Source organism: Drosophila montana, unplaced genomic scaffold, assembly GCF_035044405.1.
Source record: "Drosophila montana isolate Dmon_TW-CO22-7 unplaced genomic scaffold, ASM3504440v1 contig_3325_1, whole genome shotgun sequence".
NCBI classification, from domain to species: Eukaryota; Metazoa; Arthropoda; class Insecta; order Diptera; family Drosophilidae; genus Drosophila; species Drosophila montana.
The window spans coordinates 442,792-466,593 of record NW_026998209.1 but is presented as its reverse complement, the minus strand read 5'-3'; the positions used below and the strand labels follow the sequence as shown (position 1 = coordinate 466,593).

Sequence of the window (23,802 nt, the reverse complement as noted above, 5' to 3'; positions counted from 1 at the left end):
GCCACTTTTGAACCATACCCATATTAGTTCTGATAAAGCACTTAACTCTGCAATGTGATGCCGAATGCATTCAATTATTCAGTAGTTCGGTTCAGGCACAAGCACTAAATCAGAGCCTATAGGAACTGCTAACTGGAACCAGTGAAACACTCGCACACATATACAAGCACACATAGACGACAGACAGAGTCATTTATAAAATTTCTAGCAGAACGTGTTAAATGGCGTCAATATTAAAAGTTCAAATATGACGCTGACGAGCAGAAGTAAAAGGGTAGGGTGGGTGAGGGGAGAGGGGAGAGGAGGAGAAGTGGCAATTGGTTTGGGGCTAGAGATTGCTGATGACGATGGCGATGACGATGGTGTTGATGATGATGATGATGATGATGATGATGATGATGATGGCGACGATGAGAACGTAGACATAGACAGCGAGAGCGAATCAACAAATGTTGAAGCTATTATCGTAGTCGCAACATGAGACACACACACGTACACACACACACACACACACGTACACACACACACGCACACACGGACACACACAACCAACGTATACATATGCTGTACGCTATTGCTCATCATCTTTTGGCGTTAGCAAGTGCTTCGGCGGCAACTTCCAACTTCTAATGGCGGCATTATGCAGCCACCCGTGCCACCGCTGCCCGTGTTGCCGCACTGCTCGCACACACACGCTCGCTGTGTGTTGGCATCTCTTTTGGGCCAAAATGAAAATGAAACTGTTGCAAAATCCCATAAAACGGCCAAAAAGCTTTTGTAAATGACGCCAACAGCTGTCGATGGCTAAAGGCAGACAACGACGACAGTCGCCGCCCCCATATAACACAAGCCAACCCCCACTCCCTCTCCTCCGTGCAACACCTATTAGCCATATGTGTGTGTGTGTGTGTGCGTGAGTGTGTGTGTGTGCTTGTCCTGCGTTTTGGCGCGTTTTAATAAAGCGACAATGACATTTTATGAATTTTCCACTTTGTTCTTGCCTTTGCTGGCGCGGCCCCCCACGTCCACGTCCACATTCGCGTCTCCGTCCACGCCCACGCGCACGCCCACACTTCACGCCTCAGCCGCCCGCCACCCGCCTCCCGCCGCGCTGTTGGGCAGGACAACACGCTGCGTCCATTGTTTGTTTGTTTGTTTGCCTAGAGTCGCAGCGCAGTTCCAGCCCTGCCGCCAGCCACGACTCCAGTTTCGCCAGCGGCTTCAAATGAATTGTCATTATCTCTTGGCGAGTGTTGGGGTGTCTGTGTATATGTGTGTGTGCCTGTGTGTGTGCTTGTGTATGCTGCCTGGCGTTGCACAAAGGCGCGTTTCAGTCGTCTTTGATATCCGATTTCATTTATAATTAGCTGCAAAGTTTACGGTTGCCATACCTTTGCTTGTGGTTGGTGCGGCCGGGTCAAGTAATTTAGTGTCATCCGCGGGGATGTTACTGCTCCTGCTCCTGCTCCTGCTCCGCTTATTTGCTCTAGCCAGTCTTCCAACCACTCTCCATTCAATTCTCACAGTACACACAGCGCAAAATAATTAAACGCAGATAAAATCAGGAAAAGAAAAAGGCGGATTATAAACAAATCAAAAAACTTAACTTATGTTAGAACCAGGGCAATTTTTCAAAGAGAAAAAGAGAATCAAAAATAATCATCTACTTTCATATATACTTAAATCCAAGATAAGCGGAAAATCTTTAAAAATTTATATTCAATCATATTTGTGAGAGTATAAAATAAAAAAAGTTATTTATAAAAACAATTATTTCATTCCCAATGCGAAAATTCGACATTTTCTGATTCTTTGCCCCGAAAAGTATGCTAATTAAAATTGCTTGGAATGGAGGAAGCCCCAATTAAAGCTGCAGGCTGCTTTAATTATGCTGCTCGTAACATTTAAATTGATTTTGGGCTTTCGAGCATAGTTCTATATTTTCAAAACAATCAACATAATCAATCATTTGAATACAGCATATATATAATACCATACGATATTTTTATTTTATAGCTATGTTATATAGGAACTCTTTTTCTTAAATTTATTTCTATTGAAGAAACAACTTAAATTAAACTTATAAATACAATTAACAAATATCGTTTGGTAATATAAACCGATCTGAGAGATCGATTGGATGAGTTTTCCGCAAAATGTCTCTTTAGAAAACGTTGATAGGAACTTTTGATGCATTTGTTAATTTATTTATGGGAAACATTTGGCATAACATTTAAAAACATATGATATTTTGAAACGAATTAGATGCATTTCGTAAAGCGTTAAGCCAAATACTCTATTTGTAAATGTCGAAATTTATAACTAACCCAGTACAATTGGAATCGGGTTGTGAATGAGGTCTGTGCCAGTTCCGTATATTTGATATTTGTTGTTACATTTGATATATATTCTGGCTTATTTTTTGATCTACTCTCAATTTCTTAATATCGGTAAATATCGCTTTTGAGAGTTAGTTAGAGTTAGAGTTACTAAAAACTAGATCTATGCTAACTATGTATGATTCGATCTGACGAGTGTCAAAATTGTTTAACTTTTTAGTGACCAACTGCTTACAGTGATACCTCATTATAGTGAATATAGCTAAGCTCTTAAAGAATACATATGTAGCTTAGCGCTGGTTAAAGGGCATCTGCCAGTCGGGCACTTTTGCTTATTGTCAGTTCAGTTGATATTTGAAAGATTTCAAGTGGTTTCTCTTCATTTATTTCTGTCTCGGCCCGTGTCAGTGACCGTTTTTAGCAAATTGCGTCAAGTTGAAGTCAAGTGGAAAGTAAAAGTCGCAGCTCGGCGGGGGAACCGGGGGCCAAATTAACAGCTAATTACGTGCGAATGCCAACTACCAAAGAATTCCAAATGGCACCTGCTGTAGCCGGGGTTGGGGTAGCGGGGCGCGATGTGTACAACACGGACAGGCATGGCTGGACAAACTCGAACGCACAAAATAATAATAATAAAAAAAATATATAAAAAAAAAAAAGAAATAGGGGCTAAAAAAACGCTCGTCGTACACGTAGCTGCCAATTGCAAGGGACAACAAAAACGTCAAACATTATTTGAATACAAAATTTCCTTGAAAAGGGTTGGCAGCATATGCTGACACGGGGGTGGCTGGGTTCGAGGGGGCGTGGGTTCGGTCTGCAAATCCAGCGCCCAAGTGACAAAAGTGAGAAATTAGTCGATGTGCCCGACACCAGAAAGCGTTTCGAGTGAAAAGGGCGACCAAAGGCAACCGCAACCCTTGTACCGAGGCTTTAGCTAGCTGGGATTTTCTATCGCAATAATTTTGTTTAGGCGAAAAAATGTCAAGTGTCGGAGCGGGGTCAACGTTGTCCTTGTCGTCAACGCAATTAAAATTCAAAGAGCAAAATGCATTTGCCACGCTCACGCAGGCTCGTGCTGTATGCTGTCCAATCCAGGACTCAGATTTCCAGTTGGGATTGTAATTCAAATTGTGTTTAAGAAGGCACCAGCCGTATATATGCATATATATCTATGTATATATAGATGCCCGGCGCATAATTACATGCTAAATTGTGCGACACAAATAACGAGGCATTAGAAGTGGCTGGCAAAAACGTATCATACTCAACGGCAGAACGATGCACGCAGTGGGTTCCACTCGTTTCTTGTGGCTTTTCCCAGTTCCCTTTTCCCATTTTATTTTTTACTCCTTTTTTAGTGCAAGTATCTCATGCCTTGTTGCTCATTTGTCGGGGCGATTTGCATGCACTGCGTCTTATCGGCTGGCAAATTAACGCCCAGATGTCTGGCATTTTGTTGCTATTTGCATTCCGGACTTCTGATTGCGGCACATGTGTGCCCAGGAGTTGGCTCTGCCCGGGCTAGCTGCCAGCTTGCCATGTATATTGTTTTCTTTTTTTGGGTGGCTGCTTTAATTACGGCATTTGCTCAACTGCGCAAACTAGCAGCTACAGCCACGTTCTGTTAGCTCAGCGCAACAATATTAACATTCCAAATCAATTGCTTTAATTGAAATCAAGTGAAACAGCGCTAACTGTGGCACACCGAAGCTCCAACACCCTTCTAGGCATATCAATTACAATTACAACTTATTTAACGCAGTAGCTTTATTTAAAAACGATTATTCCCATATCAGCCACATGATATAGTAGTCCATATTGAGACCTTGCAGCTACGTTTAGAGAGATTTGAACCAGCTTGCTTGGGTTTTGGCGGGTTTCTGCTACCCAATATTTAACTAAAGATTTTGTTAAATACAATTTTAAAAACTAATTAAATTGAAAAGCGGAAAACTTTGTATGCCGAATTATCAGCAAATCAATTTACTTTTTATTTCATTCGTTTGTTTGATTGAATATATTTTTTTCGGGGATGTTTTTCTCTAGACTAAACACCAGGCGAAATGATTTTTTTTGAAGCCGAAATGACTTTCTTTGTCGCCAAGAATTGGTATTGGGCTGGCAGATGGTTGAAAGAGATTTCTGGACTTGGGCTTTGCTCAAATGCTAGAAAAGCTAGCAATGCTTCTCATTGTCAAGTTAGATGAAGCTCTCTTAAAAAGTAGAAAATGCTTCAAGCAATTCTTTCTATTGAGCTATTTTGCGCAGAAATGTGAGGATTTGGATTTTTGTGGCAGCTATATGATATAGTGAACCGATCTGGCCGAATCGACCCGGCCGTTGATGCTGATCAAGAATTGATGCACTCGGAAATGTCTACTTCTTGGCGCTGAGCATATCGTGACACAATTTGTAACACGCTCTACAGTAAGAGTATAGGCATCAAGCATCAATACAAATTCCATACTCTGATTAGTCAGATTCTTTGGATTATTGCCAATCACAGCGTGCTCTCAGTATTCAATCGCCAGTTGTCAATGGATATCTGTAATAATAAGCAATAATTTCGGATTTATTTACAAGGTGCTGCAACAGTTTATTGAATACACAAATCCAGATTCTCGAAAGGGAGACCTGCAGCAGCAACTATCGAAATAACATTTGCAAATCAATTGATTTAATTCGAATTGAGAAGCAAACACAAAAGTAAACAAATATGCGCAAATTAAGTTTGGAACACATTGATTTAAGCCCGACACATTTGATAAACAAAAGATATATGCAGGTGACAGGCGAGTGACATGTTATCGAATTTAATCAAAATGCAAATATCGATATATGCAAATAGGCAATATATATTTAAATTTAAATATTAACGGCTACAACAGTTAATTGAGCTTTTTAAATGAGCCTTTTTATTTATTTATATGCCTCCTCAGTTCCGCTTGAGTGCCCCTGCAGCTTTGTGGATACAATTGTAATGCCACACCCACACCCACACACACACACACACACACACTCAGACACTCAGACACAAGCAGAAAAATCAGTTAGATAGCATGAAATGTGGCGCGAAATGTTCCGAGAAATTCCATCAGGTCGCAAATTCCAGAAGGGAGCAATGCAGCGAGCCAAAAATAATGAACTCCAAATGAAGTAAAACAAAAAGAAGCACACAGCATTAATTATTCATATTTCATTAGTGTGCACCACTCACCGTACCGAGTGCCTCCTCAAGGGTTGGCGGCGGAGTCAAAGAAAGGCGTGTGCCATATAAAATTTATAAAAATCAAAGTAATGTTGCCAGCGTGCGGGCAGGCGGGGGAGTCTCAGTCAGGGCAGCGCCGCAATGAAAACACAGAGAGGGGGGGGCACGGGGTGTGGGTTAAATACTAGCCAAGACTAAGAACAGAGGTCCTGGTCCTGGTCCAGGTTCTGGCCCTGCTCCTGGATACCTGCTACCTGTTAGCTGTTAGCTGATAGCTGAAAGCCGCTCCGTAGACCGTGGTAGACATCATCATTTGTCTTGGCCTTGCCATCGTTTTGGGCCGCGGCGCATTGATGAATGAAGTGCGTACACAGCCTGAAAAGGCCAAAAGGCAAAGCGACATTAAAAATGCACACGCAATCAGAAAATGTTTCATGCTGGCCCCGACGGCAGTTAACAGTTAGCAGGCAGCAGTAGGCATCCAGTTGATGGATCAACAGCGCCCAGATAAGACAGCGCTGGGCGGGCTAATGAGCGAGTTGAAGTGGGCCAAGCACTGCGACGCTGCCATCGCCCATCAACTTTTCTCCACGCTTAAGACCCTGAGCCACCCGCTTAAATGTGTGAAAAGGGTATAATGGTGTTGCTGGCGGAAGGCACAGCATCACCGTTCCCAGAAGGTAGATAGATATGTTTACATATACGAATCGATCTGGCCCTGTTTATTGAATTTTTTGTCGATATTTCCTCCATTATATTTCCATTTCCATTATATCGATAAATATCGATTTTGAGACTTGCCTTTTTTAAGCATAGATGTTGAGAGTCAGATACTAGGAATATTTTACGTTTTGGATACATTTTTCCATTCTCCCCCATTTCCATCATATCGATTAATATCGATTCTTTCTTCTTTTAAGTATAACCCAACAGATATGAGATTAAGATACTCCAAACTTGGTACGCCGAGTCGTGGAGTATACTCAGATGAAGAATATTTTACTTTTCGGATACCTTTTTCCATTCTCCCCGATTTTAATTATATATCGATAGATATCGATTTTGGAACTTTCTCTTTTAAGCAAAGCCCGATAACTATGAGAGTTAGATACACAAAATTTGGCACGCAGATTATGAATATTTTACTTTTTTGGATACCTTCCTTCCTCATGCATTTCGATTGCATGGACCAATTGGACCTAGGGTATCTCCTGGTCGGGCACGCTCGCTTGGTTTTTTTCGTACTTTTTTTTTGTTTTTTAAGCCTTTGAGCTGGGGCTAACGCAGTCGCTGTCGTCGTTGACGGCAATTTATAATTTGTTTGGGCTTTCAGCGGCCGTCCAAAGCAATTACCGTGCTCAAGGTGCAGTTGCCCAGTTGCCCGTTTGCCCAGCTGGCTGCGTCCACAGCCGACACCTACGCACCCAAGCAATTCGGCTTGACTTGAGGCGAACTTTTGCCCGTGCCGTCCCGTCATCTTATCGGGTTCACTTACTGGGTCAACTTTGTCTCCACCCCAATGATTTATTAAGCCAAGCGCCTAACTTGGGCTTCTCCTGCTGTCGCTACTGCTGTTGCTGCTGAGGCTATTTTCTTTGGCACGTTCGCGCTGAGAAAACAGACGCCTCGCATGGCAGCACTCATGTGTGCGCGCGTGTGTGTGTGCGTGTGTGTGTGTGTGTGTGTGCGGTGTCGTTGGCTGTGGCCAAGCGTGTTGACCCGTTTGACACCCATTAATATGCACAGATTCGCATAGCTGATGTACTCGGCATGAAGCCTTCAGTCTGATGATACTTTACTTAATGTATTTGCTTTTTTTAAAGGATTCTGTTGGCTTCTGACCTTGAACAGCATTAACAGGTGTGTGTGTGTGTGTGTGTGTGTGTGCGTGTGCATTCCTTGGCAATTGCTTTCGACAAATTTTGGAATTATCCAAACACTGGCGATTGCAAAATAAACTAACGCTAGCATTACACTTTTATTTTAAAATCTAATTCTGGCTATTCATGTATTTAATACATAATGTTATTGCACTGTCTCGTCTGTCGTTTCCTCATCGCCGCTGCTGGTGTCGGATAGATTCAACGTTGTTGCCACGCTCGACTCATTGACAACTTCGTAGTCGACGCGCACAGCTTCGCTGTCCATGCGTAGCAGGTATTTGACCTCTCGCAGGATGTCTGGCTCGGGCGGCTCTACGTTCTTCTCTTTCAGTGCGTTGTTCAGACGACGTCGGCGCAGATTTCGACAGGGCGGCGTCAGGCCGTGTGGCCATAGATACTTTTCGTCCACTTTTAGTATATCTCTGGTGTCCTCCAAAATCGGAGACAGATTTTCCTTGTCATCATCCCAGGGGGCATCCGATTCGGATTGCGTATTGGCTTGTTTGCCCGCATGCTTTCCCGCCTGTTTTCCAGCCAGCTTTCCAGCCAGCTTTCCAGCCTGTTTTCCCGCCTGCTTTCCGGCCTGCTTTCCAAGCGGCTTTCCAGCCTGCTCATCAGCCAGCTCACCGGTCTGCTCTTCAGCCAGCTGATCGGCTTGCTTTTCAGCCAGCTTTACGGCCAGCTTTCCAGCCTGTTTTCCAGTCTGCTTTCCAGCCTGCTTTCCCGCCTGTTTCTTAGGCTGTCTTCCGGGCTTCTTTGGGGTCGGCTTTTCGATCTGTTTAGCAGGTTGCTTAGCGGCACGCCTTCCGGCCTTCTTCGGGGGCGTCTTCTCGGGCTCTGTGTCTGAATTTGACACAGCCCCAGCATCCAGTTCCTTGGCCTGTTTGGCACGCTCCCTATCGAAATCCTTTGGGCGCTCCCTACTGCACACTAGCAACTGGCAAATGTCGGCCGTTTTGTACAAATTCGTATTGTCAGCCGTTTTGTAGCTTTCAATAACTGTGGGCAGATCAACAAGTTTGGCGTGCAGCAGCTGATTATTTAGGTGCACCTCACCGTATCGCAGATCGTTATCAAGCTGAATGCTTAGTTTCTCATTGATGGTTTCCGCTTCTATAGCTTCGTGCACTATTTTGGCGAGGTCCTGTGCGAAAGGAAATCAAAAATATAGCTGGGGTTCGATAAAACCAATCAAATACTTATATTTTTACCTCCGGAAACCGAATTATAAACTGACTCTCCAGCTCTAGCTTATCAACTGGGGAATTTACCTGTGGCTGATTATTTTTTTTGGACATAGTCAGCTTTGTTTTTACTAACTGCAAATGAAGCACCTGTCAAAGTGGAAATTTTCATTGCAGTGCCTACAGTGTTGCTCAACGTCTTTGGCATATCGATAATACGCTGCGTATACGATATACTGGGGCTTTTGCCTCACAGCCTCACATTTGACAGCTTCCTTGCCTTCTGCTGCTGTCTCCTCTGATTGTTATACTCCTTCAGGGAGTGTGAAGAGCATATTAGTTTCGATGCAGCACTTTCAACACAATTGAAATTGGAGACTTAACTTGGTATATACATATGTATTTATATTCGCGGATATTTCGCATTCAATTTGGCACATAGTCTGTTTAAACTGTGTTTGGATTTAAGAGAGCATTACGCAGTCAGTTACATCCGACTGCAGCACTCGTACTAAATAATTAATTTCTATTGTCATTTTGACACTTCTTTCGATTTGAAGAATTTGACGATAATTCCGATCTGAAGGCATTAACAGTTCAGTTTCTATTCTTTTTCTATATATTTTTCGATAAACCACCGAGATGCTGTTACATCTTGAAGCCTTCACCATCTTTCCATTTCGCTCAACTTAAAAGGCAATGTCTCAAATGTCTTGCAATATTAATGAGGAAGTTGAAAAAATCTTTATATCAGAATAGTGAACTTTCGTTTTCAGCTGGCAGCACGCCTTATAGCCTATATTCCTATGCCATTTATGAATGTTTTTCCACTTATTTGCATACAAGCTGAAGTTATTTCGTGCTATTAATATTCCATTGCGTATTCGCGCGAGAATATATTCCATTTTTAATAACACAAAACTTTATAAAAATTTTATAAATAAAAGGCAAGTGTAACGCCAACAGCAACAACAAAAATCCATAGCCAAAAGGAGAGCTCAAAAGTCAAAGCAAACAAGCAAAGGGCAGAGCATAAGGCGATGCGGGTTGCAGGTTAAGGACTCCCAGAACTGCCAAATGGGATACACAGCGCCAAAGGTGGTGGAGCTGGAGCTGGGCGGGGTTGGGCAAAGCAACGGGATGAGCCAAGCCGAGTGGGTGGGCCAAAAAACAATTGAAATGTGAATATTAAATATACAAGTACAAGATTTTTGTATCCCTCCAGCAAGTAGTGCGCTGCCAGCAGACGCTGCGGTCTTTTCAGGTGCGGTTCGCACCGTCTGACGCCACCCCCAACCCCCCCATAGAAGGCGGCAACTCCCCGCGGCGTCATTGTGTGCATTGCGAGTGGCAACGAAATAAACCGTTTGATGGCATCCACGTTGGGCGCAACTGATTGATGTCGAGATTTGCTGGCTACCCTTTGACGCCTCACCACCTCTCTTATCAGAGATTGGCAATCAGCTTGCCAGATGCCGTCAAGCAAATACATCGAGATGATAAGCTGTAAGGCTGGCGCTTAAACATATTGTTGCCTGATCCCGTCAGCCAGCAAAGAATAAGTGTAAAATCATCTAACTAGATTTTGAATTTAATATCCGGGATGATAGTCCAAATGTCAGAAGTGTGCTCGAAATATCTTTCGCTGAAAATATGAAAAATGTTCGTATCGAGTAATTGTGTCACTTTTACTCTTGTAATGGGCATCATAGTCTTGCAGGGAGATGTATAGCATATAGCAGAAGACGCCTTCGATCCCAAAATGTAAATGTACATCTCCTGATACCTGATGTCATATATGTATGTGTGTCATTCCATAATCAGACTTTATTTACTCGAAAATAAAATGTTAACCAGCCCAGTTTTGACGGAAGTTGTGGTGTAACTCCTTTCCCGTATTGCCAATCGATAGTCATTATTCGTACGAGGTATATTATTACATAATCGGACAATTTTCATCTGAGATATACAAAAAAAAAAAAATCCAATCCAATTTGAGCACAATCTCTTACATTCTCGTATTAGCAGGATATGTCCGCTCTGCCCATACCTTTGCAGAGGATATAACTACTTTGTCACGTGTTGTGTAACGCATTGAAGAAGAGATATTTGACCTTAACATATAAAATCGTATACGTCTATCTTAGGAGTTGAACCATATCTTCATGAGCTTTGGCTAGCTGTGCTCTAATGCAGGGTCCAACTCTGTTACTCTGCAGCTAGAATCAAATTGTTAGCGAGAAACTGGCCCGATTTAACAAAATTTAACTGACATACATATAAAACGTGATCCACAATAGAAACTAATTGCAGGCCAAGCAAATTGCTTACAGCATGTTCCACTCTATATGGTTGTATGGTATAAAAGCCTGGGATGTTTTTCAACTGGTACAGCTCGGCCATATAGTGCTCGCCCTCTGTGCGTGTGTGTGTGTGTGTGTATGGCATGCAGCGAGGCACATTAATTAAATAAAAATTGATTTTTCAAGCGCATGAAATCCAATCAACGACCAGCTCCAAGTAGGGACAACAACGAGTGGCTCGCACATAAAGCTATGTCCTGGATCAGCGCATCAGCCTTGTAGCACCACCGCATCGCACCACCAGCCCCTCCCCACCGCCTGCCCACTGCTGGTGGTGGTGCTGCTGCTGCTGGTTGTCAAATGAAGTTAACAAAGTTTACGATTTTTTATATATTTTGCGTTCGCTCGACTTTCAATTTTTTTTTGGTATATTTTTTGTTGTTGTTTTTTTCTTTTTATCGTTTGCATAAGTATATAATATGAACATGGGACAGCTATTGTGGCGCTGGATATGCCATGCTTTATTTCTGGTACATGGTGCCGCATGCCGCATGCCGCATGCCACATGCGTTTTGTATCGCCTTCAACCATTGGCCACAGTTTAATGTGCGCTGTCGCCCTTTTTGTGCGGGCGGTATTTAAACCACAGCAAGTCATCAGGCAAATTGAATTTTCAACGTATGCTCGCACACAAACAGACACACACACACACACACACAGACGGGCACGCCCACAACTACAATGCCTGCCTTAAAGCTCTACTTGTTTTATATAGCACTTATAGCAACTACTATGCCCCAGTCCAACCGACTGCCCCTCTGGTGCCTGGTCAACGCCATTTGCCGTTTCGCTTCTTTCGTTTCTCGTTACAAAATTACCCACGATAAAAATTGAATTACTTCGTCGGCGTCGGAGCTGGAGCTGGAGCTGGAGCTGGAGCTGGAGCTGGAGCTGAAGCTGGCATCGCATTCTAGTCTTACGTTTGCCTCCTGGACATGGCGAGATCTGGGTCTGGGTCCTGGTCCTGGATAGCAGTGATGTCGCTCCAAAGTGTTATGCTTACTCTTGACGCGCCCCAGCCACGCCCACGTCTCAGCGAGACTACTTAGGCGACGTTGAAACTGTCGCCGAGCCTGGTCCTGCAGCCTGCACCCTGTCCCCCTGCTATCATTGTGTGTGTGTGTGTGTGTGTGTATGACTTCATCTAATGATAAATGAGCTGCAATGGATGACGGCGAATCAACTTAAGTGTATTGCTCTGCTTCGGTGACACTCTCCCCCCAGCCCCTCCTTTTCCCTTCGGCAGTCGTCTTGCGCTCCGCACCCGCCTGCCTAGCGTTTCATGCTCCTCTTCACTCCTTGTCCTGCTGCCGGTCTGTGCTTTTTTCAGCACACTGTCATCCAATGCACTTTCCCTTAACGCTTTTTGCTTGTGTTTACGTTTCACTTCAAATTTCTATGCTACACTAAATATTTACATAGGAAAAACTTTGCGCGTGTAAGTGAAACGCTTTAAAAATGCTCGGGGGAAAAACTTATGCGAATGTTTCGCCACTCATTAACTTATCGAAACTTATTTTATAGCAGGGCTAATTAGAGAGATTGCTATTTAATGATTCCAGCTGCGACCAGTTCGTTAAGAGAGACAGGGAGAGTGAGAGAAGAAAGTGATAGCGCTTGTGCCTGGTAAGGCTCAAGTTAGTTGCCAATCTGTTTAAGTGCATTGCTGTTCTCTTATCAGTGACAATAGTGTGACAGTCTGGCAACGCTGCGTTTGTGTGGCCATATGTGCAATGCAAGGTGGCAACACTAAACATCTAACGTCATCTTACATTAACAACATGTTCCTCTCAAAGTTCAATTATTATTTTACACTACAAAATCGAGTTTGATAACAGGTTAAACTTTGACTGTAACATTTGACTGGGAATAAAAGGTAGACTTTATTTTGGTTGCTGGGGTTGGCTTAAAAGCATAACATCAAAACATTGATTATTCTCCACAAGCTCCCATAAAATTCATCCAATTATTTCCAAAGAGCAATTTACACCGGACTTTATTATTAAATGCATATATAAATTATATTTTATTTGGCAAACTAATTGTTAAAATAAATAAACAAACAAAAAAAAAAAAAATTTTAAGTACATTATTGTAAATATATCATTGCTAATATCATTGAATTTATTTTGAGATTATATAGTATGAATGCTACAGTTTTCGTTTCCGTCTATTTGGTTCGGCATTGTCGATAGTCGTCTCTACTTGTGCAGACACGTGGCATCATCCTTGGACACGCACTTGAGAGTGCGGTAGTCGAAACGCTCCTTGTTATCGCAGCGCAGATGCACAAACCTATGCTTGCCAGACTTCTTGATCTCGCAGCGGTAATACTTTCGGCAATCGCGCACATCTGGATAGACGTCGTCCTCATCGCATTCCTCTTCATCCTTCAGCTTCTTGATAACGTTCTTAACGAATTGCTTTTTCTCCTTGGAGCTCAGATCGTCGTTGTCATCATCTTCATTGGATTTTTTCTGTTCGCTGTCTTTCTCCTCATTGGAATCCTTTGACTTTTTTTTGTTCTTCTTGTCATTCTTTTCCTCAGTAGAGCTATTGGATTTTTTCTTATCGTTTTCCTTTTCCTCCTTTGAATCTTTTGACTTGCTGCTGTCCTTCTTCTTATCCTCTTTCGATTCTTTCGGCTTGTTGTCCTTGTCCTTCTTCTCGTCAGAGCTGTTCTCATTAGAGGCAGGTTTCTTATGCTCCTGCTCCTTGGACTGGTCCTCAGCAGGCTTTGGCTTCTTCTTGTCCTTGTTGCTCTCTTCAACCGAGGCATTCTCATTGGAGATGGGTCCACCAGATGGTTGCTCTACAGACTCATTTGTTTCCGACTTGTTGCTGTCTGGAGTCGGGGCTGGTGTGGGAGCAGCGGTGGGCTGGGCAGGCTTTTTAGATGGCCGCCAGCTGTTGACCCAGTCATACCAATTCGGCCAGAAGGGCTTTACAGTCGGTATATTCTGGCCATTACCATTGTTACTGCCATTTCCGTTACCTGGTTGCTGGGGACGTTGCGGCCAGAAAGGATGTTGGGGAATTGGTCGAATGGGTGGTCTTGGGTGTCCTGGGTGCACAGGGTGAATGGGTTGATTCGGGCGCCATGGATGTGGCCATGAGCCCGGACGACCTGGATACGAAGGAACTGAAGGGACAGAGGGAACAGATGGGATGATGGGTATATTGGGATCAATTGGAGAATTTGGGTTCACTGGGGAGCTGGGATCAAGCGGTGTATTGGGATCAACTGGTTTGTTGGGATTCACTGGCGCGTTTGGATCGACCGGAGCGTTGGGGTCAACTGGTGCATTGGGATTCACCGGTGCGTTGGGATCAACTGGCGCATTTGGATCTACTGGTGCATTGGGATCAACTGGTGTATTAGGGCCCACTGGTGCATTGGGATCAACTGGTGCATTGGGGTCCACTGGGGCATTGGGATCTACCGGTGCATTAGGGTCCACCGGTGCATTAGGGTCCACTGGCGCATTCGGATCAACTGGTTTGTTGGGATTAACTGGTGCGTTGGGATCGACTGGTGCGTTGGGATCAACTGGTGTGTTGGGATCAACTGGTGCGTTGGGATCGACTGGTGCGCTGGGGTTGACTGGTGCGTTGGGATCAACTGGTGCGTTGGGATCGACTGGTGCGTTGGGGTCGACTGGTGTGTTGGGATCAAGTGGTGCGTTGGGATCAACTGGTGCATTGGGATCGACTGGTGTGTTGGGGTCCACTGGTGCATTGGGATCAACTGGTGCATTGGGGTCCACTGGGGCATTGGGATCTACCGGTGCATTAGGGTCCACCGGTGCATTAGGGTCCACTGGCGCATTCGGATCAACTGGTTTGTTGGGATTAACTGGTGCGTTGGGAACGACTGGTGCGTTGGGATCAACTGGTGTGTTGGGATCAACTGGTGCGTTGGGATCGACTGGTGTGTTGGGGTCCACTGGTGCATTGGGATCAACTGGTGCATTGGGATTGACTGGTGCGTTGGGGTTGACTGGTGCGTTGGGATCAAGTGGTGCGTTGGGATCAACTGGTGCATTGGGATCTACTGGTGCATTGGGATCAACTGGTGCATTGGGATCTACTGGTGCATTGGGATTGACTGGTGCGTTGGGGTTGACTGGTGCGTTGGGGTCAACTGGTGCATTGGGATCTACTGGTGCGTTGGGATCAACTGGTGCGTTAGGGTTGACTGGTGCGTTGGGATCAAGTGGTGCGTTGGGGTTGACGGGTGCGTTGGGATCAACTGGTGCATTGGGATCAACTGGTGCGTTGGGATCGACTGGTGCGCTTGGGTTGACTGGTGCGTTGGGATCAACTGGTGCATTGGGATCTACTGGTGCATTGGGATCAACTGGTGCATTGGGATTGACTGGTGCGTTGGGGTCGACTGGTGCGTTGGGGTCGACTGGAGCGTTGGGGTCAACTGGTGCATTGGGCTCTACTGGTGCGTTGGGGTTGACTGGTGCGTTGGGATCAACTGGTGTGTTGGGATCAACTGGTGCGTTGGGATCAACTGGTGCATTGGGATCTACTGGTGCATTGGGATCAACTGGTGCGTTGGGATCAACTGGTGCGTTGGGATCGACTGGTGCGTTGGGGTCGACTGGTGTGTTGGGGTTCACTGGTGCATTGGGATCAACTGGCGCATTTGGATCTACTGGTGCATTGGGATCAACTGGTGCGTTGGGATCGACCGGTGCGTTGGGATCGACTGGTGCGTTAGGGTCGACTGGTGCGTTGGGATCAACTGGTGCGTTGGGATCGACTGGTGCGTTGGGGTCGACTGGTGCATTGGGATCAACTGGTGCATTGGGATCAACCGGTGCGTTGGGATCAACTGGTGCGTTGGGATCGACTGGTGCATTGGGATCAACTGGTGCGTTGGGATCAACTGGTGCGTTAGGGTTGACTGGTGCGTTGGGATCGACTGGCGCATTTGGATCTACTGGTGCATTGGGATCAACTGGTGCGTTGGGATCGACCGGTGCGTTGGGATCGACTGGGGCGTTGGGGTCGACTGGTGCGTTGGGATCAACTGGTGCGTTGGGATCAACTGGTCCATTGGGATCAACCGGTGCGTTGGGGTTGACTGGTGCGTTGGGATCAACTGGTGCATTGGGATCTACTGGTGCGTTGGGATCAACTGGTGCGTTCGGATCGACTGGTGCGTTGGGGTCGACTGGTGCGTTGGGATCAACTGGTGCGTTGGGATCAACTGGTGCATTGGGATCTACTGGTGCATTGGGATCAACTGGTGCATTGGGATCAACCGGTGCGTTGGGATCAACTGGTGCGTTGGGATCGACTGGTGCATTGGGATCAACTGGTGCATTGGGATCTACTGGTGCATTGGGATCAACTGGTGCGTTGGGATCGACTGGTGCGTTGGGATCGACTGGTGCGTTAGGGTCGACTGGTGCGTTGGGATCAACTGGTGCATTGGGATCGACTGGTGCATTGGGATCGACTGGTGCGTTTGGATCGACTGGTGCATTAGGGTCGACAGGTGCATTTGGATCAACTGGTGTACTTGGATCGACTGGTGCGTTGGGATCCACTGGAGCATTGGGGTCCACTGGAGCGTTGGGATCGACTGGAGCATTGGGATCCACTGGCGCGTTAGGGTCGCCTGGAGCATTCGGGTCCACTGGGGATACAGTTGTTCCATCTTGATTTCCAGGGGCGTTGGGGTCAACTGGTGCATTAGGGTCCACTGGAGCATTGGGATCGACTGGCGCATTCGGATCGACTGGTGCGTTTGGATCGACTGGTGCGTTAGGGTCGACAGGTGCATTTGGATCAACTGGTGTACTTGGATCGACTGGTGCGTTGGGATCCACTGGAGCATTCGGGTCCACTGGGGATACAGTTGTTCCCTCTTGATTGCCAGGGGCGTTGGGGTCAACTGGTGCGTTGGGATCCACTGGTGCATTGGGGTCTACAGGTGCATTCGGATCGACTGGAGCGTTTGGGTCCACCGGTGCGTTAGGATCAACAGGTGCGTTGGGATCGACTGGTGCGTTGGGGTCGACTGGTGCATTGGGGTCTACCGGTGCACTGGGATCTTCCGGTGCACTGGGATCTACTGGTGCATTAGGGTCCACTGGAACATTGGGGTCGACTGGCGCATTGGGATCGACGGGTGCATTGGGGTCGACTGGTGCATTTGGGCCCACCGGAGCGTTGGGATCGACTGGAGCATTGGGGTCCACTGGAGCGTTGGGACCAACAGGAGCATTGGGATCAACTGGGGATACAGTTGTTCCTTCTGGATTCTCTGGGGCGTTGGGATCCACTGGAGCGTTGGGATCGACTGGTGCGTTGGGATCAACTGGTGCATTTGGATCTACTGGTGCATTGGGATCTACTGGTGCGCTGGGATCGACTGGTGCGTTGGGGTCGACTGGTGCGTTGGGGTCGACTGGTGTGTTCGGATCCACTGGTGCGTTGGGATCGACTGGTGCGTTGGGATCGACTGGTGCATTGGGATCCACTGGTACGTTGGGATCGACTGGTGCACCGGGATCCAGTGGAGCGTTGGGATTGAGTGTGACATTTGGATCCACTGGGGATACAGTTGTTCCCGCTGGATTCTCAGGGGCGTTGGGATCAACTGGTGCATTGGGGTCGGCAGGATCGATTGGATTTACTGGAGGAGTGGTGTCCACTGGGGTAACAGTTGTTCCTTGTGGATTCTCAGGGGTGTTGGGGTCGACCGGTGCATTGGGGTCCACAGGTACGTTAGGATCAACAGGTGCGTTGGGATCGACTGGTGCATTCGGGTCTACTGGGACGTTGGGATTGACTGGAGCATTCGGATCAACTGGGGATGCAGTTGTTCCCTCTGGGTTCTCAGGTGCGTTGGGATCAGTAGGTGCGTTAGGGTCTACCGGCGTGTTGGGGTCGACTGGGGCGTTGGGGTCAACTGGTGCATTTGGATCCAAAGGAGCGTTGGGTTCAGTTGGGGCAGTCGGGTCAACTGATGATATTGTAGTTCCTTCTGGGTCCACAGGTGTGTTGGGATTAATGGGTTCAGTTGGGGGTGATGTCGTTCCCTCTGGGCCAACTGGTGCATTTGGATCCACGGGTATGTTAGGATCTACTGGTGTATTGGGATCAACAGGGGATGATGTAGAGCTTCCAGGCGTTGGTTTTGTTGGGCGTGTTGGGGCACTTGTCTCCCAATTGGGACCGACGGTCGTAATTGGATCCAATGTGGCGTCAGTTGTAGTGTCCGCCGGCAGTGTTGAATCAGGCTCTGCGGGTGCATTAGTTGTTGTGTCAACAATCGGCTCTACAGTTGTCTGCAAGGTAGTATCTGTAGTTGCCTCCTCTGGCACATTGGTCGTCTCAACGACAACAGGGGTTGTGCCAATGGGCAGCTCTGTTGAATTGGCAGGAACTAGGCCCTCAGTGCTGTTGGAAAGCACATTGTTTGCAGAGCTGGTGGTAGACTCGATAAGTGCCGCCGAGCCACTGCCACCAATTATTGGATGGTCGGTGACTGTTGTCATCTTGGCCACCGCCGCTGAAGACGCCTCACCATCCGATTTGACGGGCACACAAATCTCCAGCCCATCGTTAATACAGAGCGTATTTGCTGGACAGGGGAGGACTTTGCCGGTAGCCACATCTCCCACGCAGGTCTGATAGGTGGCTGGTCCCACGCAGATAGCCGGTTGGCCGCTGCAGTTGATGTTTATGATCTGCGCACTGGTCTGTACGGCCTGTTGTCGGCTGCCGAGCAGTGCGGCTAACTATAGGAGACATTGGGAAAGAAAAAGAGGGAGAGAGAGTAAAGAATTTAGTATGATTAAGCTACTGGTCGCACTGGTGCACTGTTTGTCACAAGTCGGAGTCTCGGGACCGTAACAATTACACTGGTTTAGTTTCACTTGCATAAGATACTTTCGAGTCGCCGCCGAGTGCTATATACGATATCCAAAGTAGCAAGATTCCCGGCAGCTTTTGTTAGTTTGTTTGGTTTTAGTCACGCGTATCCAAAAGCCCGTAAAGTTGCCACACAAAATGGTTAATAAAATACAACTCATCAGTAACAGAAACAAAAAATATTAATTATTATTTCAAATTTTGATTTGAGGTTCTGGCATGACGATGTGGGGAACGGGATAATCGGGTTTTGGGTTCTGTGGCGCGTTAGTAGAGTTTATGCAATTACCACAAATAACATCAAAAACTTGAATATTTTGTTCGTCATCGTCGATGTGTAATGTATTTGGTTCGAATGAAAAATCGTTACTATCCTCTGTATTAGCAGGCAAGTCGCTTTTATTCAAAAACTTCCCATTCGCTCTTATCTCTAGCGAATCTGTTTGACGCTATGTAAATAGCCAATGATTATCTTTGTTTGTCCCAGATAAGTTTGCGACCAATTTATGATATTGCAGCTAAAATCTGAAACGGCCTAAAGCTGTTTGCGGCTGTGAGCTATTTTTTTCCGACTACACTTGGTAAATCTATTTATTTTTTTAACAGATTTTTTTCAGTTTCGTCTGTTTTTTTCCTCAGCTGACGCAATAGAATAAAAAACAAATTCGTTGTATGGATAAACACATTGGAATGTTTTTCGTTGTTTTATGTGATAAATAATAATCACACTCGGTAGATATCAAACACTCAGCTCCGATATTCTACAGAAAACTATTTTTAACAGGGCTTTTTTATTTATTTATTTTGTTCAATTTCTTTTTATTGTACATTTTAATATGTTTATTTTAAAATTCAGCATTGAGCAAATATGAGCAATATTTGTGTTTATATAAATGCAGACCTGCTCCATAAAATATTCAGGAGCAGCCAACTTCTTGGGCATGTCTTTATTGGCGTCGACAGTCTCAATATAGCAAATAAACTAAAAGGTAAAAGTAGGAGCTATGAATCAAAGGGAATTATCTAGGCTCAGTTTAACAAGCTGTGAAGAAGACCTTGTAACTTTGATATGGATATGAATTTCTGAGTAATTGAAATAATTTTTATATGTAGTTTTTAATGCTAAATTCTAAGTGGGCTATGCGATATGAGTCTGTGCTCGTGCAAATAATAATAATTAAATAATCTAAGCTAATAAACGTTATTATCTCGTTAGAGCTTCCGATGGTCATTAAGTTAAGCCAATGATGATATTTCACACATTTGTTTAACTGACGTACATAATCTTAATCTAAGCAAGTAGACCCTAGAGTTGAACTTGATAAACAAAAAACAAGAAATATATACGAGAAGGCTGCGCATTTCCTGTGACAAATTTGCGCTATTTGCCGAATTTTAAGAAAAATAATAAATAGAAGGTACAATTTCTTGTGCATCGAACATAAATTACCCTAATGAACTAGACACTCAAGTCTTTTTGAATGGTATAAAACAAAATAATAAGTGTATTTAAGGCAGAGGCATTTGACAATTAAGCTAATGGGAAGCTTCTTAAAGCCATAGTTTATAAAGAATTCAGATCTTGAATATGATTAAAGCTAACGCTCATTTATTTATTGCTTTGCATGAAGGGTATAATTATAGGGTATAGCTTGAATGGTCGGATAGTCGGATAGATATTTAATGCGCAACATATTTTTGTTGCTAACATGAAAACACACACACATAGAGTATTGGAATTGAGGTGCGGTAGTGCTTCGTTATTCTGTTCCATGGCTGGACTGGCTGGAGATGTGCCTCAGAGTGGATGCCAACATAGATCATGACTCAGACCGATTGGCTTATCTGGCGGACACATGATGCACATCTCACACTGATGTAGCTTTGTGTCTTGTGTCTTGTGTCTGTGCGCCAGCTTCTGTTTGCCAGCGGGTCTGCTAGCACCATTTTATGACGCAGGCACGCCCCCCCTCGAGCAGGGGGGGGAGGCAGTGCGTCCATCCAATTGAAGAGTTTTGTATCTCTTTTGCGTATGTTTTTGCAAGCATCATGATAAGGCCGAAGGTTGAGCGCATTTCGTATGCCAAACAGTAGTAACAACAGTAACAATGATCATGATCGTGAATTCGAGTGTGATAAGCTACAGCAACCGGTCCAAGATTACAAGCGAATACAGCGAATGCTGTCCAAGTAATCCTTATCGCACAGATGCAAGATCTATCAAGATAAGCAAACCGCCAGCGACGTCAGTTATGTGAATCCACGAGCCAACTCTGGACAGTCGCCGGCCCATCCGTTAATTGTCGTTCGCGTTGTATAACACACAAGCGCATGGTATTAGGCATTATTTATGAGCAAAGGTCCAAAGACCTTTTCACCCAGGCCATACTGACTAATTGTGGGCATTGGCTTAACATCTGGCGATTCCCAAAAGCAGGCACTGTTACGTAACAATATGTGCCGGGTGGAAGGGGAGAGTACATCAAACAAAAAATTGAAGAGCAATTTGTAGGCTCTCGTCCATGTTTCGCATTGCGTATGCCCTTTGACGCCGGCAATTCCATAAAATTGTTAAATTAAACGTCTTTTTTAATGCCCAATATCCAATCAACAATTCTTGAAAGGGTCTATTGGCAATCATGTACGATATGCACCGACAACATGTGGTATACTTAATATATATTCCACATTTCAGCAAATCTTCACTTCTTGTGTATACAAGAGATCAGATTTGCGATTTAGTTAGCTCTTATATTGACATAATCCGAATTACATTTCCATTTTATGAAGATAGGAAATCAATTTTCAGAAGAGCCCACGAATGCCACAGCACATACAGGGTATCCACGCAGCTCATCACATTCACCTGGATTATGCGTGCTTTCTTTTTTGCCAGTTGCTTCATTTAATGCGGTTAAACCATGGAATAAAAACGCAAATGCAATGCAGGCACTGCGGTTTTTCATGTCTAGACAATACAATAAATACAGTTAGCCATATATTTGTATTATCATACACATGCATACACCCATGCTCTCTATAGCCGATACATATATTTTATAATTGGCGTCAATTTGCTGGCTTATCGCCTGGCGGTCTCTGTCACAAAGTGTGCAACATTATGCACAAATGAGACGAACATTTTTTTTATTTTTTAAGTATATTCGTCAACCGTTTCAGAATCCAAAGCGTGTGACCCGAAAATAAAAAAACCTATATAGAATTAAGGCTAGTTACAGAATTGAAGCTTAGTTTTCAGGCCTGTTTAGCTTTATTTCGAGTAAATATCACACATACGCAGTGAGCATATTTTTGTTAAGAAAGTGTATGTGAAAAAAAGGTCATATTATAAGAAAATTGATTAGATATGCAAGTCTTGAACTCTTTCTTTGCTTATACTTAACTGCCAATATATGATACCTTCGTAGATGGATGAGGCAACACCTGAGCTTGGGTCCTAGCATTACCCGGGCTAACCTTACCTCTGCTAACTGAACTCCCGCCCCCAATTCTCCATGTAGTATGCGCGTTAGCTGCCCCAAAGACTTGACTGCTTATATGCCCACTTTACTAAACATATTAAGTATACCACTATTCAGTATACACTGCTCTGCTAATCTGCATGGAAATCTCTTGAGTCGATTAACCAAATGCTTATTATGGTTGCCTTTCTGTTGTTGCAATCCTGATCTGGATCCTTTCCTTGCCACGTCTTCTGCCCCTTTGGTCGCCTTTGGTATCATCGGCTGACTGTTGCTCTGCTTCGCATTAGTCTGGGCACACTTTGCGCTCAGCTGAAGGCTTCGCTTTGACTGGTGATGAGGCAAACAGTCGACGTGCTAATTCGTTGCGCACCCAGTTGAGCCTGTGGCTGCCGGATCTGGCAGGGTCCCCAGTCGACAAAAATGTAACCAGGACGCAGCGCACACACACACACACACACACACACACATGCACATAAGCCGTTGCTTGCAAATCAAGCAAAGGCCCGTTGTCAAGCGGGGACCAACTCCTGGCTCCCCCACCTCCTCACTCCGCTGACCACCACCTTTCGCTCCAAATTATGCAAGTCGTGTCGGTGACTCCGGCCGCGCTGCATCGCGTTAATGTTGTTGGCGTTGCGGCCGCGACTGCGGCGGCTGCTGTGGCTTTCAGTGCAGCGCTCGTGCCTCATTGGCGTTGCACAAAGCGGGCGGCGGTGGCTAAATTTGCATAAATTAACAATGTTTCGCAATTGCAGCCACTGATGCAGCGAATTCTTGTGACCAGCCACCCAGCGACCCACTCAAACGCGTCGCCGTCGCCCACATGCCCGCACATGAAGTATATGTGCGTTTGTGTGTGTGTGTGCGTGTGTGCGTGTGTGTGGGTGTGCTGTCCACCATGTGCAAAGTGCGCGTTTTATTGATTTGATGCTCCAATGCACTTATTATCCCTCAAGCAGCCAGTGCCAGTTAATCCCGTGGCGATGCGGCGCCATTTTACACAGAAAAACACACACACCCACACACGCACACACGCTCGTGTATATATACGCATTAGGGTGTGCCCGAAAAGTTGGTCAAGTGTGTGCAGGAGAAGGCTCATTAGTCAAACCAAGTGGAATTGGTAATGCGTGTATTTCGCAAACAAGTGGAATGAAGCACAGCCCCTTTATTATTCCAAGTATATAACACGTATTAGTTTTATAAATAGATGTGAATACAGTTTTTCGATCAGAAAAAAAAGTAAATAAGAATTTCAAAAAATATCTTAAACTTTTGTTTCAACATATTTACATTCATATTAATGCATTTCGTAAATTTTGTCATTCATTTCAAGTATTATTTAACTGCATTTCTCAATACACTTCGTCATGGATTTCAAAACTCTTGTCGACTTTTAGACCAAGGCCAATAAGATATATTTGCTTGAATATTTACC

At 45.1% G+C, this 23,802-nt stretch overlaps 2 protein-coding genes across 3 annotated transcripts; both read right to left on the bottom strand.

The window, feature by feature from the left end:
* Positions 1-7,496: 7,496 nt before the first annotated feature.
* Positions 7,497-8,829, bottom strand: LOC135434465 (transcription initiation factor TFIID subunit 7-like). 2 transcript variants are annotated; one of them, XM_064691064.1, is made up of 3 exons: positions 8,645-8,829; positions 8,490-8,577; positions 7,497-8,432 (listed from the first exon to the last, which is right to left on the bottom strand). In XM_064691064.1, exons 1-3 carry the CDS (start codon positions 8,729-8,731, stop codon positions 7,576-7,578), a joined length of 1,032 nt encoding a protein of 343 aa, XP_064547134.1. In that variant the 5' UTR covers positions 8,732-8,829; the 3' UTR covers positions 7,497-7,575. The 2 variants fall into 2 exon arrangements, with proteins under 2 accessions (XP_064547134.1, XP_064547133.1); XM_064691063.1 differs by having other exon boundaries at positions 7,497-8,577; positions 8,645-8,823.
* Positions 8,830-13,081: 4,252 nt separating this feature from the next.
* Positions 13,082-19,263, bottom strand: Muc11A (Mucin 11A). Its single transcript, XM_064691060.1, has 2 exons — positions 19,169-19,263; positions 13,082-18,746 (listed from the first exon to the last, which is right to left on the bottom strand). Exons 1-2 carry the CDS (start codon positions 19,205-19,207, stop codon positions 13,182-13,184), a joined length of 5,604 nt encoding a protein of 1,867 aa, XP_064547130.1. The 5' UTR covers positions 19,208-19,263; the 3' UTR covers positions 13,082-13,181.
* Between the last annotated feature and the right edge of the window lie 4,539 nt (positions 19,264-23,802).